Source organism: Neolamprologus brichardi, chromosome 14 (genome assembly GCF_056152115.1).
Source record: "Neolamprologus brichardi isolate AB-2024 chromosome 14, ASM5615211v1, whole genome shotgun sequence".
Lineage (NCBI taxonomy): Eukaryota > Metazoa > Chordata > Actinopteri > Cichliformes > Cichlidae > Neolamprologus > Neolamprologus brichardi.
In genome coordinates, this window is record NC_142117.1 from 37110534 (window position 1) to 37127569 (window position 17036).

The 17036-nt window shown below is 45.7% G+C and overlaps 1 protein-coding gene across 2 annotated transcripts; it reads right to left on the reverse strand.

Moving 5' to 3' along the window:
• Positions 1–379: 379 nt before the first annotated feature.
• LOC148099667 (uncharacterized) lies at positions 380–16365 on the reverse strand. 2 transcript variants are annotated; one of them, XM_087851280.1, is made up of 7 exons: positions 16227–16365; positions 15572–15718; positions 13400–13519; positions 11071–12847; positions 9238–9664; positions 8244–8948; positions 380–5515 (listed from the first exon to the last, which is right to left on the reverse strand). In XM_087851280.1, the coding sequence occupies exons 1-7, from the start codon at positions 16230–16232 to the stop codon at positions 3175–3177; spliced, it is 5523 nt and encodes a 1840-aa protein (XP_087707406.1). In that variant the 5' UTR covers positions 16233–16365; the 3' UTR covers positions 380–3174. The 2 variants fall into 2 exon arrangements, with proteins under 2 accessions (XP_087707406.1, XP_087707405.1); XM_087851279.1 differs by having other exon boundaries at positions 13400–13522.
• Between the last annotated feature and the right edge of the window lie 671 nt (positions 16366–17036).

A 17036-nucleotide genomic window follows, 5' to 3' on the forward strand; every position in this document is an offset into this window, starting at 1 on the left:
GACCTCGGAAAAAATGAGGAAATATGAGAACCGTATGGACTCAATCTACACATGTTCGCTCTTTTTCTTCAAATCGCTTAGAAACACGCTATTTAACATCATTAAAGTCCTGGTTAAGATCAGGAAAAAGGTTATGGTTCGGGCTAGGGATAAGGTTAGGTTTAGGGCTGGAATACAGGGCTGGAACATCTATTACCGCGGGAGCGTCATTGCACTGGATTTCAGCCATAACTCGCCGCGTACCATAAGAACGCCGAAGGTCTCCTTTCGCGTTCCTCAGGAACGCCGCGGGACGTGACAAAACGTCGGCATGTTACGCCTCGGGAGTGAGAACGGGCTGCAGAAAATGTGACGGCGCTGATGGTGTTGACACGTAACCTGCTGTGTGGCAAGATGGGGACTCGCAGGTGAGGCAGGTAAAGATGTCACAGACGCCAGAGGCAGCAAACACAGTAAAGCAGGAGGTCGGCTTTAAAACTCACACTTTTATTTCCTGTATTTCTCAAACTGTCTCAGGTTTACTGGAAGAAGATTTAGTTAAAGTTCCCTTTTTTACCTGTTACCAGTAAGATACTGGTCCCTGCAGATTGTCACCAGTGCCCTGCAGAAACCTCACAACTCATTCAGCGTCTTATTATGTTTTTAAACATGCATTAGTTTCATATTTGGCTGTGGGCTGTTGCTTGCAGCTGGTATCGTGAAATTGAGCCACACCAAAACCCCCTTTTGCTATTGCAAGTTGCGTCAGTTGCAAGTAGGTGACAAGGAGGATGCCAACCTGTCTGCAAACATTTGCCAACTGGTACTGAAACTGTGTGTGACACAAAAACTGGACGTGGAGAACATCTGCCATTAGAAAAGTGTTGGTGTTAGAGGTAAGGCACGTTTTAAAGTTGAACTCCAGCTCGGCGAGTTTCTGCAGATGAGTCGGTGTCTTCCACGCAATCTGTAGGAGATCTGCTAGCAACAGTCGAGCTCCCACAAAGAGGCTTTTGATGCAGAAATCAGTGTGAATGATTCCAGCAATACACATTTTACCTAACAACACGAGATGCTTGTGGGTCGTTCAGTGGCCTTAAAGTCTTTCATGTTGCTATGGACGATTTTGAGATAACAATCATATTTCTTCCCTTCCTGTTCTTTGAAGTATTGACTAAGATGCAAAACTCGAACCGTGTGTTTTGTTTTAACAGGAAACAAAATTTAAATTCTCCCTTAGATATGCGGATGCAGGCTGCGGGCCGTCCCTCCCTGAGCCTGGTTTTTCTGGATGTTTCTTCCTGTTAAAAGATTCAATTTTATTTATATCGCACCAAATAAGCAACAGTGGCCTCAAGGCGCTTTATATTGTAAGGTAGACCCTACAATAATACATACAGAGAAAAAGTGTGATTCAGTGCAGAGAGGTCTGTTAATACATAGAGAGCAAGAAAGGTGACTGGAAAGGAAAAACTCAATGCATCATGGGAATCCCCCGACAGCCTACGTCTATTGCAGCATCACTAAGGGAGGATTCAGGGTCACCTGGTCCAGCCCTAACTATATGCTTTAGCAAAAAGGAAAGTTTGAAGCCTAATCTTGAAAGTAGAGATAGTGTCTGTCTCCTGAATCCAAACTGGAAGCTGGTTCCACAGAAGAGGGGCCTGAAAACTGAAGGCTCTGCCTCCCATTCTACTTTTAAATACTCTAGGAACAACAAGTAGGCCTGCAGAGCGAGAGCGAAGTGCTCTAATAGGGTGATATGGTACTACAAGGTCATTAAGATAAGATGGGGCCTGATTATTTAAGACCTTGTATGTGAGGAGCAGGATTTTGAATTCTGGATTTAACAGGAAGCCAATACAGGAGAAATCTGCTCTCTCTTTCTAGTCCCTGTCAGGACTCTTGCAGCAGCATTTTGGATTAACTGAAGGCTTTTCAGGGAGTTTTTAGGGAGTTCCCACTGCTACTCATTGGGGTTGTCTGATTGTTAGGCTTTCTTTATAATAGTGTACGGTTTTTACCCTACAATATGAAGCAGTTTGAAGCAACTGTTGTCGTGTCTTGGAATTATATAAATAAAAGTGTAGTGAAAAAAAAATCTCAGTGAAAATATGTGTCCAAACTGAGGAGCTAATGCTCCAGTATCCATCTTGGCAACCTCTGGAGTTCACGAGTTTTCTGGAGGAGGTTTCTGGACGGCACTGGTGTCTGCAGAGTGAGTACCAAGTTCAGCAAAAACACAGATATCAGCTTGGTCTGAAGTTAAAAGTAAAACTTTACCAGACACGTCATGTCAAACGTACACACGCATACACACACTCAATGCATGCACCCAAGAGCTGAAGACACTGTGCAAAAACACCAAAATTACTTTAAGGATATTAAGTGCCAAAGAAAATAAGACTAACTTCATAAATAAACAATAAGATAAAAAAGAAGGAAAAAGGATTAAAAAAGAGATGGATCATTAACCACAGTTATCACCAACTTTTAACACTGGCCTCAGACAGCCGCATATGGATGCTTGTATGATGAGAAAAGATCATAAAAATAATACACATGATTGGATACAGCATAGTTGGACCTTCAAAACATCTGTTTGCAGGGTTGGGATGTACTCCAGCTCAATAAATGCTAAAAGTTTGAAAGTCTTTTCCACAAAAAAAGTCTCAAATGCATCCACAGGTAGTCCAGGACTGATCAAAGCAATCTTCCAACCTTTAGCTGGTCATAATCCATCACATCCAGCTGTGGATGGGGGGGATCACATAGGAACAGTGTTACTTACAAAGTCCTTTATTCTGCACCGTATCCTGACCTTTCTGCAAACAGTTCCATCAGCATTCAAAGTCAGATAAAAACGTGAGGCCCGTATAAACAATGGGCTCAATTTCCTGATGAACCTTCAGTTATGAGTTGTGGAAGTTTTGGTCCCATCAGAGTCAGGAAAGGAGGGTAAAGATGACACGTTAACGTTTTGACTGAGGGCTGTTTCACCCCTCGCTCACCACTTCCTGTTTCGTAACCAACCTGCGACGTCACTGTGGCTACGTCCATCTTTTATAACAGACAGCGATATGTGAAGACTGCACATATAAAACATCTATCTACACGGCGAGATGAGGTCGGGACCATTCGTGAGAACCATATTTTCCCTTCTGGCTCCATGAATGAACGACTAGTCTCACTGCTTTATATCCTGTTACAGTTCTGAGGAAGAGCTGAAGGAAGCTGTGAGAGTCCGTTGATGCTTACTCTCCTCACCATCTGCCCCTGTGCTGCGACTCCAGCTCCTGCTCCACCCTGCAGGGTTTGGGTTAGGCTAACTTGGGCCGTGCTGAAGGAGGTTATTCTGCCACTTCCAGCAATTTGTAGGTTGACTGTGGTGGCATAACTGGCCTTGTGGTTGCCCTGTTTGGGTAGCGGTGATGCTCTTGAGGGCAGGGGAGAAGAGACTGGGGGCACAGGAGGTGCTGTGGTGTAGATTTGAACCTGAGGCGGTGGTTTAATGTGGAATTGGTGGTGTTGGTAGGGGGCAGGTGGAGGAGAGGTCATTCCTGAGGTGGACAGAGTCAGACTTGAGGAGGGTCGGCTAAGGTAGGCGCAGATCAGCTGGCTCCGACAGTTTCCCTGCTCTAACTCGGGGTCTTCCCAGTCTATCTGCCTGTCTGATGAAGCAGTGGAGGACACAGGGGTAGGAGACGAGGCACTGATGGTGCAAGTATCGCCTGTATCCGGGATTTCCGTTCCATTGTATTTGTTTGAAAGCTCTCGCACATCTGGCCAGGGCACGCTGGTAAAATGCTGCCCACCCCCGGTGCCGTTCCCTGGGGAAAATTTGCTGGATGAGGGTGGGGACTGAAGCCCATTTTCAGGGCTGAGGCATGCGGGCGAGCTGCTGTAAGAGGACCATCCACTCCTTGGACTGACCGGACAGGACTCGTGTTGGTCAAAAGAAGGATGGGCATTTCCACTGAAACCTAGGGACCTTCGGCTGCTGTCCGCCCAGGAACATCGCTGGGCAGCAGCGTTGAGCCGGGCTGGGCTGGAAGGTCTGTCGGCCAGGCTGGAGGAGAAAGACCTGCGGAGGCTTAGGGAGGTGGTAGGGCCGGGTCCAGAAGGGAAAGATCCTTTGAAACCACTCTGTGGGACAAAGGAGGACGAAGAAGAAGTTGGGAAAGACGCCAATGTTGATGAAAGAGAAGGAGAGGCAGAGGAGGAAACATATCTAGCGTTTCTAGGCTGAGGTGTCGCAACGTTGTTTGCCCAAACATTCACTGACACACCGATAGGAGGTGGGGAGAGGATCCGCGGGCTCGGACATGAAGAAGAACTCATGGGAGAGGTGATGGGAAGCTCCAAAGTTAGACCTAATGGGTTATGGGAACTTGCACTTCCTACCCTTGAGCTCCGGGGATGTGGCGGTTTACTTGCCATGGGGGAGGAGAAATTGTGCTGTGGAGGTGGAGAGCAAAGGTGGATGAATGAAGCTGGAGAGGGAGATGGGGACTGGACTCGTGAGTTGGGTTCGGATGCGGAGAAAGGCCGGGCTACACGGTTGTGTGATCCTGACCAGAGGGAATCTTGGGATTGTTGCTTTACCGCGGCTTTACTGCTCCCATTGGAGAATGCCTCCTTCTGTGGACTTACCAACCAACCTCCATTACTGAGAGCACTGTTGAAGCTGCAGCTCACGTGACCGATTGCTGTGCTGTGATTGTTGTTGTTGTTTGAATTCTGTGAAGAACCAGTTTTGCTGTGAAGGAATGAGGGACGTGGTGACGAGGATGAAGCGTAGGCCGGCTGGTAATGGGATGGACTTGGAGAGCGTTGGGAAAGAGAGGGAGGAGAAGATGGTGTGAGGGATGGAGAAGTGCAAGAGGTCCGGAGAGTGGACGGTGGGCATCTTGGATGTTGGTACCCATCCTTGGAACATCCTAACTGAGCACAAGCAGGTGTGCTGGAAGGAGGTTTGGGAGAAGGGGAACGCCGTCGTAAGTGAGAGGAAGGTAAGGAGGGACTTAGATTCACGCTGTTGCGGGCAGTGTTGTCTTTTGCCATGCTCTGACTGATGGACTGACTGATGCAGGAGGCAGCTAAGGATTTGGTAAATGCGGAGGAAGAAGTGATGGGGGAGGAGCAAGTGGGAGAGCGAAGGGTAGAGGATGATGTAGGGGAGGGAGGAGGGCCTCTTACAGATGATGAGGAAGATGCAGGAGAGGGGGTAGACGGGGCTTTCCTGGTTAAAGGGGGAGTCGGAGATAAGCTGGAAAGAGCCTTGGAGATGTTGTTTGGGCATACAGGAGTGGGAGAAGATGCTGGAATAAGCCTGAATGGTGAGGAGCAAGGTGGTGCTCGGACTGAGGAGGTAGGAGGAGCTCTGTGAGGAGAAGGAGAGCGGTGTCTCAGGCTGGGTTTGAAGGCTGAGGGTGCAGAGGTGCCCTGGTCAGGGGGGGTAATAGCCTGGGTAGGTCTCTCCTCCTGTGTCTTGAAGATCGGAAGTTTGGTCGGGCATCCTGGCTCCTTTGGGTCCCTGTAAGTTACAGAGAAGCACAGATTTAAAAACATCTAGTTTATCGAATTAAATAAACAATCACTGCAGTTATATTTAAAGAAGCTTCGCTGACATGGGCGTTGTGACTCTCGTCTTTCCATGTGATAAAAACGCAGCTAACACTACAGCAGAAGGGCCAAAAATGGCACTTTAAGCTTAATGTAAGGAACATTCACTAGTTCACATCCTCATTTAGGTTTAATGGCAGATGATGTGAGCATGAATTGAAGCTCTGGTTTGGGAAAGGCCTCAGAGGCGACTGGCAGCGGCTCCTGGGCCGGACGGATCCCTGTGAGCTAACTTTCTTATCAGTACTCTGTAATGTCAATGTTCTCCTTTCACTGCGGCTTTAGCTACAGTTTAAGAGAGTTAAACTATTCTGACTGACCACAATGTAGGGATAGTTTCTTTCCTTAACCCTTTAAGACCTACCATAAACCAAGTCCGCCAGAGCTTATATTATATTTTTACATGCTGTGGAGCCATTTTTGGGAGCATTTCAAGTTGATATACATCAATACAATAATATGTCTGCATTAAGTGCATAGTAATTACATAAATTGCAAAAAAGTGCAATAAACTACAAAAAAATTGAAAATCGTTTTTGTTTTTTTAACATATATTTCTAGTTAGAGAAATTTAAGAGGCTTATCCCTCAAAACTGTAAATACAAAAAAGTTGCACAAAATAGTTTCCCACCACAGGAAATTTATTTTGAGTGTCTTCATAGTTTTATTTTTGAAATACACCAATTTTTATATACTGCAGGAAAAACGAAAATAAACATTATAATGCAAATTTGCAAAAAAGCAGCATGTGCATCAAAATAAACTATTTCCAGCAGTGCAATATGAGTCCTAAGCATCCCAGAAACGACACAGAAAGTCATAAAGTCAAACATAACTTTTAAAAACACCAGTATAGGCTCATGAGGCCCTGATGGTAAAAAACTACATTCCCGCGAAAATGACGTCACTTCCGTTTTCAGGCAGGTCATGGCGGACATGCGATAGTTCACACTGATGGACGTAGGAAGTGTTATGAACAGCTGATCGGATCGGTAAAGCGTGTTTCTGGAATATTATGTTTTTGTTGCTGCAAGTGCTTTTTATGCAGTTTTTGCAAAGCTATATGTGGAAGGAAACCGTGACCGAGGACAAGCTGATGGCATAAGATGTAAGTACAACTCCTCCGGTTTCATATGCAAAAAAAATTATTGCGCTAGCTCACGTGGTTGCAGAGCTTTAAAATTAGTTTCGGGATTTAAAAATAGTTATGCAAAACAGAGCGTGCCCGCTCCGACCGGCTTTAAAGGGTTAAAATATAGATGTTTTCTCTCCTACTTTGACTGGTACGATCTTACTTCTGCCAGACAAATCTGAAACCCAGTTGAGTCCTTCTATCTGACCAGTTTCACAGAAATGTTTTTCTCCCCTTGTTAAGCCACTGAACTTTGACCAGCATAAAAAGCGACGACCCAGTGTTGTCTCTACATATAAGAGACGACTTAGAAAAGAAGCAGGTTTAATTGCGTCTTTAGGCTCCTTGTTGCCAGCAGCCAGTCACAGAAACACATCATTTGTTCCCATTTCCTGTCAAAAATGTCAAAAATAACGATAAAAAAATATGAAATACTATTTTTGCACCAACAAACTGATCAGCTGTTAGCTGAGAGTATTTCAGCATGGCGTGCAGCGTGTTCTTAAAAATCTGAGGACAAGTGAAGGACAAAAGAAGAGGTTTGATCTACAGTGTCTGAAACGATGTCCATAAGAAAGAGGAAGAAAATCTTCATCCTTCACCGAACCTTCATCAGAAACGTCTCAGTGGAAGCACGTCTGCCAGAAGGCCGTTGTTAATGAAGAGAAATGTGGTGCAAAGGCTGAGGTATGAAAACGACACAAGAACTGGACTGAAAATCAGGTCTGATGGATCCATGTGTGAAAGAGCCCAGACCTCAAAATCACTGAAGCAGTGAGAGATCATCCTGACAGAGATCAGCAAAAAGGCAGAAACATCCAAAGAGGAGCTTTGAACGTCCTTCAAGAAGCCCAGAGAAGTATTCCTGAAGATTCCTTAAGAAACACGGAGAGTCATCGACTTTCAAGTTCTTTAGAAGTGTACAAAGTATAAAACACTTTAGTGGTAACAGAAAGTTGTGATGTGACAAAGGTAAATTATGTGGCTGAAGGCAAATTCTTCTACTGATCAGAAGCCAAATAAAATTTAGTCTGGCTTGAAATCAAGTGCCAAAGATTATAAGAGCAAAAAACCTCGAGGCACATGCTTTAATGAAAACATTTGTCCTGGCTTGAACTTCACAGCCACATTTCATTTCTTATATAAAAGAAAAAAAAGGAAGCAGATCGAAATATGTTAAACTGAAAAGCTCGGGCTCGGCTCGCTGGTTTATTAGGGTTTAGAGTTCGTAAAGACCTTATTGGCCACCTTCATCAGATTATTATTATTACTTTGCAAAAACTGTCTAAAGTGCAGTTATTCTGCTCATTTCCTGCTGCATGCTTTTAGTTATTTAACTGTGCATGATTCACACTTCAGAAATATCCTTCTTATCTCATACTGGGCCTCAGTTCAGCTCTTGACTAACTGCCAGTCATACACTCTGGGAGCTCTCAGAGCAGTGTGAGCTTGCACAGATTCTGGGTTTTCTGCACGTTTGCTTGTCAGTTATCAGCTCCATACACACCTGTGGTCACCTTCAGGCATGCTATTGACATTCGGGGGATCAGATGAAGCCCGTTCGCCCAGCGTCGTCAGCAGGTCGAGCGGCCTTTGGCTGGTGAATGTTGGGAGATGGTCTTCAGACTGCAGCTGAGTGGGATTTGATGGACTTGGTTCATTTTCTCTTAAACTGTGATGCGCTGGGGTTTCTGTGAGTGCGTGGCAGCTGACGTGTGAAGAGCCAGAGGCTGTGAGTAAGGGAGGACTCTGGGAAGGCTGAGCAGGAAGCTCTCCGAAGGGTCTCCATTCACCAAAGCGCCCTGCTGAACCCTCATCGCTGGAGAGTTCCTCTGCTGAAGTCTTCTGCGGACGCTGGTTTCGCAGCACAGTGCTGCCCTCCTCTGTTTCTCTCTGCTCTCTGCTCGGCCCCGGGTGAGGTCTTGCAGAGCTGTTGCACTTTCCTGAAGACGTGTCTGCATTTGCATTTCCTGTGCAAACACTGAATTCAGGCGCTGCGTAAACATTCACGTCTTTGCTCAGCATATCCTTGTTATCTGTGGAGCTGTGTTCTACTCTAGCTTGTATACATTGTTCAGCTGCTGCGTCCTGCTTGTCTTGGTCTTGGCAGTGCTCAGCACACAGATGTGGCTCCGAGGGAGCGGGTTGGCTGATGATTTCTCCAGACTCTCTGGCTGAATAAGCATGGCGCCGACCACTCTGCTGCTCCGGCCTGCAGCAACCAGAGGAGAAAAGTAGAAGGAATGAATCTGCTGCTGCTGCTCTGAACTGCAAACCAAATTTAGCTAATCTCACTCATTTCAATGTGCACCATGGTCAGCCTATAAAATGCTAGAAATGCTAGAAAGACCATTTCATGTCATGCTTGTGGTTTCTGTCGGATCTGAGCTTCACTCCTTCTGCCTTCCATCATTTATAAGCATTTGGTCATTAACATGGTACTGACTAATGTTTGTTCATGTATTAACCATAATTTATTACTTAATTAGTGAAGTACTCACACATCTGGATGCACATCCCTGTTCTCATGCAGGGGGTCATCCCTGGAGGAGTCCTTGTTACTGGCAGGGCAGCACAAACTGGAGCTCCAGTCTCCAGCTTGTGTCCTGAGATGCTGAATGGCTGTTGTAGAAGATGAGGATGCTCCAGGTGAGGTGTACCTGTGCTCATAGCTGTTCACCTGGGTCAGACTGGATGACTGGTTGCTTAACAAAGGGGCTGGATTTTCTCGAGGTGTGGTGGAGGTCTGGGAAGTTTCGCTCAGAGTACGGCCTACACCAGAGTCTCTTTCTCTGGTCAAAGCAGAGATGAAGTCTCTCGGCCTGGAGAGGCTAATTCCATTCGTCTGCTGGGTGGTCATCTGTTCTTTGACAAACACATGACCAAACAACTGAGGGTCAACTGGCTCCATCGCAGCCTCCTGGACATCTGGGAAAAACAATGAAATATAGAGTATGAACCGTATCATAGAGTATTGGAACCGGGCCCTGTTGGGAGTCATTAATCTGATGAGAAATGAATCCGTTTAGTATGGGTGGGGCTTTATACGACCAGTCCATATCATGGGCGGCGCCCACAGACGCAGCGGCTCACTGCTCCTCACGTTCGCTGCTTTGTATTTTAGACTTTCTAAGTATATATGTGAGGGCCTATGTGTTTTTCACTCCTCTATATCGAGTAGAGTCCACTTACAGTCGTCAGGACCTTTTGAGTTTGGGACTACGCTGTGCAAGGATCAGACTATCACCACTTCCATGGCATTACGTAGACATAATAAGAACTCCAGAGACTCCGTAGTTGGTTCTTCCCAGTGGCAAACCAAAGAGGAAATGTAAATAACGGAGGCAAAAGCATGGCTGCTGGGCCGCCCGCTAGAAACAAACATTTAAGCCACTGCTTCCAAGCATTTTCCTGTCCAACAAAACAGACGAATCAACAGGTGTGTATGGGACAGCAGCATTATACTGCTCACAGAGACTTGGCTGCAGCAAAACACACTGGATAAAGCCTACAGCAACATCTACCACATTGGTTTGTTAGACCACAGTTCCCTGCTGATCCCTGCATGCACGTTAGGAGGAGAGCCCCCAGCCACGAAGAAAACCTGGCCAGAAGGTGCATCACATCAGCTGCAGGACTGGACGGTGTTTGAACACCAGGACCTCGAAGAGCACACAGCATTAGTGCTCTCGTATATTAACTTCTGTACCAACAGTGTCACTGTGGACAAACGTCTCCAACCAGAAACCCTGGATGACTAAAGAGGTCCAGGTCCTGCTGAAGTAACGTGACGCCGCTTTCAGATCCGGTGATGGTACGCAGTACAGTGCAGCCAGATCTGAGCTGAAAAGAGGCAACAGAGAGGCCAAGGCAGCGTACAAGAGGAGGCTCTAAGACCACTTCAGCAACAACAACTCAGGACAGGTACGGCAGGGAGCACACCACCATCTCTCACCTGGAACAACAGGGCTGTTACGCCAGGCTGCTCTTTCTCGACTTTAGCGCTGCTTTTAATTTGATAATCCACAGACAGACTAATAGTAAAACTGCTGGATATCGGACTTCCTTCTACCACCTGCAGCTGGATCAGAGAGACCGTGGATAGAGTGTTACACGTAAATTCATTCTTTCTATTTTTTCATTTTTTGTATTTATTAAGTTACCGTGTTGTGTTGTGTTGTGTTGTGTTGTTTGTGTTGTGCATAATGCCGACGTGGGACTGACAAAAAAGAGAGATCTTATCTTATGCTAACACAATAATTTGGTCCTGGACTCTCTTTAAAAAAAACCAAAGTAACAGCATCTTAGAGGAAGTCTTAGAAAAGGCAGCTCACCTGGTGTGAGGCTCTCTGCTGTCTTTACTGTCCTCTCTTCCTGGATCTCTTTGGTCTTCCAGCTCATGGTTTGAATCTGGTTCTGGTCTTCAGTTTGAATCTGACATTGCTGCCTTTGTGTTATGTTTTGGGTTTGAACTTTGACCATGGAGTAAGTTTGGGTTGCACATCTCGACTCTGACTGACCGGTTTCTGTTTCATATTGTTTTTGGTGCTCAGCTGTAACTTGAGCTTCAGCCTGTATCTGACTTCTACTTTGGCTCGGGCTCGAGGGTCCAGACGGTCTAGCAGAAACCACCGATTGGTTCCGTCCACTACCGGAGCGTTTTTGATGCAGGGGGACCTTCATGGTGCTGGCTTTGGCGCTGTACATGCGAGCCAGTGTTTGGACCTTGCTTAGAATACGCTCCGAGTTTTCTATCAGCACAGGGTCTACCACAGGGTTCGCCTCGAATAACCCGATACCAGCCACATCCGATCCCATGGTCTCAAACAGGGCTCGGTTAGCAGTGACAATCCTGGAGTGGCGAGACCATCGACCTACTTTTATCTGACTGGGAAGGTCTTCGAGGTTCCCAATGGCCTTTGCTTGGTCTCTGCTTCTGGTTCTAGTCCAGATGTTCTGGGTTTTTGTCTCAGGTTTTTCGCACGTATTCACAGGTGTAGAGGTTTCTTCATGGCTTCCATTAGCCTCAGTTGAGCCTGGTGGGTTAGCTTCATGCCCATTTGTAATAGCTTGGTTTCCAGCACCAGGTATGGTTGTTTGATCTCTGGACTCTCCTTCCATCTTCTCCTCCCGTCTTTCCACCAAAGATCCTTTGCAAACATTCTCATTTTGATCCTGAATCTTTGTTTCTTCTCCAATAGGCCTGCTTTGGTTTGATTGCAAATTTACCGGATTTGGAATCTCTTCGTCGTAACTCGCAGCAGAGGATGAAGACTTGACTCGGTCCTCTCCTTGAAACTCCAGAGAGCTCATTGGTTTATCAGCCTGTCCATCACTCTTTGCATCTGCTAGTACTGGAAATGGGGAGGAAACTGGACCAGAGGAAGAAAGGTGCTCCCTATCAGTATCTCTTTCTGGTTCTTCGAACTTGGACAGCCCACTTTCTGACTCCCCCTGGTGACCACCGACATCAAAGCGTGACATGGTCTCCTTTACCAAGCCAGAGGGAATTTGTGAGAAACTGTTTCTCCTTTTTGACCCTACTTCTTCAGCAAGCTCTTCATCCTCTTCCTCTTCCTCTTCAGCCTCAGCTGCTGCCTCATAGTAACTTCTTATCTTTTCAATGAGCTTCTTATCTCTCTTGGTGAGGTGGGAACCTCTTGTAGGCGGGTGGTATCTCTTGTTGGGCTGGTTAGGGGCTCCTAGATTTGAGGAGGAAGTTGTGGACTCTTCTTCTTCTATCGGTATGACTTTGTTTTTGCTTTCTTCCTCTTCTGAGATGAATCGATGAAGGTCTAGTGTTTGGGGTGGAACGATCTTGTGTCTATCCTCGTTTTCACTCGTTTTCGTCTTCTCTTTATCATTTTCTTGTACTTCTCCAAGCACTTCTGCTCCCTTTTCCACCTGACTTTCTGCAACTTGAATTTCTTGGACTTCACTTTCTGTTGTCTCATTTTCTCCAGTCTGACTTTGGACGATGTCATCCTCAATCTCTGCTCTTTCCTGTTCCTGTGGCATTGTGTGAGTTTGTTCTTGGCTGGAGGTGACTGGGGGCAGCGGGCAGGTGAAGTTGGTCTGGTTGGATAGAGGCTCTTTGGGCTCATCCTTGATCTGTACCGGGGAAAAAAGTAAGAAGAAACTTACAGTCATATGAATCCTAGCTGGTGGGATATGGACACCCACCAGTGTGTTACTTAACAGTTTAGTGAATATTTTAAAGAAAAAGAGGGAAATCACTGGAATTTGTTCAAATATCTGCCTGAATTTGGTTTGTTTTGTTAAATTAATAAAACCTAACTTGAACAAGAACATGTGCAGTACAGGAGTTGTTTGCAGTACAGGAGTTGTTTGCTTGAGGTCATTGGTAATGGATGGTCTATCTTAAGGCTCTTTCCTGCTAAACATGCAATTTGTCATGTGATAAGATTTTAAGCCACAATGTTCAGATGTCAAAACCCAGGATTTGACCTCTTTATACATGAGCTTTCACAAAGGTTGGTCTTCAGTAAATCAGTGAATAATCAATGACATCGCAACATGGTGTGACAGTTTCACTGAATCTAAACAAGTACGGCTAGAAAGAAAAATAGTCCACTCGAGGCTGACTGTCCTCAAACGTGGTTGACCACATGTGAAGTTATGGTGGGTGTTCTGTTTTCTAACCGTCATGTGAGTGTGGATGGCAGCGAGCCCCTCTCTGGCTCTACTCTGGTTGATGAACTCCAGGATCTCCTCTGTGATGGACAGAGTGGGAGGAGGACTGAAGGGGGTCAGCTCCTCTTCCTCCTCATTTAAACAAAAGTGAAAAGACACCATTAAAAGGATGCTATGAGTGTTTGATACAGTCCTGTTTTCAAACCTACTATCTGTGCACAAGTTTGATTAAATACATTTTATTATATTACTGTAGTGGGATTACAGTGGGAATTGGCTCAACTCAGGGCTCCTGAGCCATTGTAAGTTTCCATCCATCTGTCTACTCACTCATCCATCCATCTATTCACTCATCCATCAATCCATCCATCCATCTATTCACTCATCCATCTATCCGTCTACTCACTCATCCATCCATCCATCAATCCATCTGTCTACTCACTCATCCATCCATCCATCTACTCACTCATCCATCCATCTACTCACTCATCCATCCATCCGTCTACTCACTCATCCATCCATCCATCTATTCACTCATCCATCTATCCATCCATCCATCCGTCTACTCACTCATCCATCCATCCATCCATTCATCTGTCTACTCATCCATCCATCCATCCATCTACTCACTCATCCATCCATCTACTCACTCATCCATCCATCCGTCTACTCACTCATCCATCCATCTACTCACTCATCCATCCATCCATCCATCCGTCTACTCACTCATCCATCCATCCATCCATCCATCCGTCTACTCACTCATCCATCCATCCATCCATCCGTCTACTCACTCATCCATCCATCCATCAATCCATCTGTCTACTCACTCATCCATCCATCCATCTATCCATTCACTCATCCATCAATCCATCCATCCATCTATTCACTCATCCATCCATCCATCCATCCATCCGTCTACTCACTCATCCATCCATCCATCAATCCATCTGTCTACTCACTCATCCATCCATCCATCCATCCATCCGTCTACTCACTCATCCATCCATCTACTCACTCATCCATCCATCCGTCTACTCACTCATCCATCCATCCGTCTACTCACTCATCCATCCATCTACTCACTCATCCATCCATCCGTCTACTCACTCATCCATCCATCTACTCACTCATCCATCCATCTACTCACTCATCCATCCATCCATCCATCCGTCTACTCACTCATCCATCCATCCATCCATCCATCCGTCTACTCACTCATCCATCCATCCATCCATCCGTCTACTCACTCATCCATCCATCCATCCATCCGTCTACTCACTCATCCATCCATCCATCCGTCTATTCACTCATCCATCCATCCATCTATTCACTCATCCATCCACCCATCTATTCACTCATCCATCCACCCATCCATCCATCTATTCACTCATCCATCCATCCATTCACTCATCCATCCATCCATTCACTCATCCATCCATCCATCAATCCATCCATCTACTCATCCATCCATTCACTCATCCATCAATCCATCCATCTACTCATCCATCCATCTATTCACTCATCCATCCATCTATTCACTCATCCATCCATCCATTTACTCATCCATCCATCCATCCATTTACTCATCCATCCATCCATCCACTCATCCATCCATCCATCTGTCTATTCACTCACTCATCCATCCATCCATCCATCCATTCACTCATCCATCCATCCATCCATTCACTCATCCATCCATCCATCCATTCACTCATCCATCCATCCACTCATCCATCCATCCATTCACTCATCCATCCATCCATCCATTCACTCATCCATCCATCCATCCATTCACTCATCCATCCATCCATCTGTCTATTCACTCATCCATCCATCATCCATCTATTCACTCATCCATCCATCATCCATCTATTCACTCATCCATCCATTCACTCATCCATCCATCCATCCATTCACTCATCCATCCATCCATCTGTCTATTCACTCATCCATCCATCATACATCTATTCACTCATCCATCCATCATCCATCTATTCACTCATCCATCCATTCACTCATCCATCCATCCATCCATTCACTCATCCATCCATCCATCCATCTGTCTACTCACTCACTCACTCACCCATCCATCCATCCATCCATCCATCCTGACATCAGGTCAGCACTAACGCAGATACATCCTCCTCTGAGACGAGTGCTAGCACAAGCTAAAGTTACCTCCTCCTTGTTCGGTCGTAGCTGAGGCTTCAAACTGGCGTCGTCCCGCTCGGACTCCACCTCTATGACGGAGGAGGCCAACGTGCTGCTGCTGCCTGCTGAGCCCAGGCTGTCTGCGTGGCACAGCTCGCTTTCACTGCCCGCCTGCTGTTACAGTGACAGTTTTCTTTAGATTTACAGTCCAGCATAAACACCATGAAACCAGCAGTGCAAACTCACACTCATCACTGTTCAGCGGGTCCAAACTGAAATCACTGAAATCACCCTCAAACTACAGACATACGTCTAAATGGACATAAATATACATATATAATGCATGTATGTATTATGTAATACATATATGGACATAAATGTGAATGTTCATGTTTCCTCCCATTCCCTCCCCGACATGCTCAGCACCCAACAAATTTATGAAGCGATAATAATAAGCTGGGCTCATGAAAATATAACTGTACAGATTATAAAAATAAATAATAACTATTATCACAAGAAATCTTTAAATATTCATAAAAACAACAAACACAACCGTGTTTATACTGATGTTATTGTGAATAAAACGATGTAGTTGAGATGTTGGACCAGAGGATCTTTGATGGTTAATGAAGCATTTAATAGCTGAGCTGCACATTTGCCAGAAATCTGAAAGCGGTCTCACCTTCATAGCTGGGAGATTCCCGGGTGGAGCGAAGTGGTGGGGTGAGGCGGGTGACAGATGCCGTGATGGATGAGAACAAAGAGAACGATGTTATCAAAATATTATTATTGCTTTCAGGCACTTAGCAACTTGGCATCTGTCTCTACATAACTACAAGTTTCATGTTTGAACAATGCTTGAGCCAGCGCTGCAGGCCCGAGCCAAACCCACACCTGGAGAGCTGCAGGAAACATGAGCCCGGTCTAATTTGCTTCCCGCAGTCAACGACATGCATATCGGAGCAAATACATTTCCAAGTTCAAACATGTCCCACTGTGGCAACCCCTCAGCTTTGCAGCTGTCAGCTTTCCCACTCAGACACAGACGTGATGTTTCAGAGCTCATCTTTCAGATTTCTGCACTTCAGCAGGTAAATGTCACTCCAGGAGCAACAGCTCCCCCTGGCTGTGGAACTGCACCATTTCACAAGTGGTGAAAAACAAGTTGTGGTGAACAGCTGTTGTTAGTTACTGAGATCCAGGCCCAGGACCAAAGTCCACACACTCGGACTGGGAGACTGGTTCACATGAGCTCACGGATTCTTTCTGAGCATCTCCGCCAGCTCCGCCCAAACCATTACCCACAATCCATACATCACTGTGGCTCTAAACCTGGGTTTGTAACAAACGCACAAACATGCACAGAAGGAGCAATCCACCTGAAAATGACTGGAAAACTCAGAGGGATTATTCACCAATATTGTTTTTGGATTTGTCTTAATTATTTAGTTTTGAAGTAAAACGAGTGGATGAAAGACGGAAGAAAGTCCGC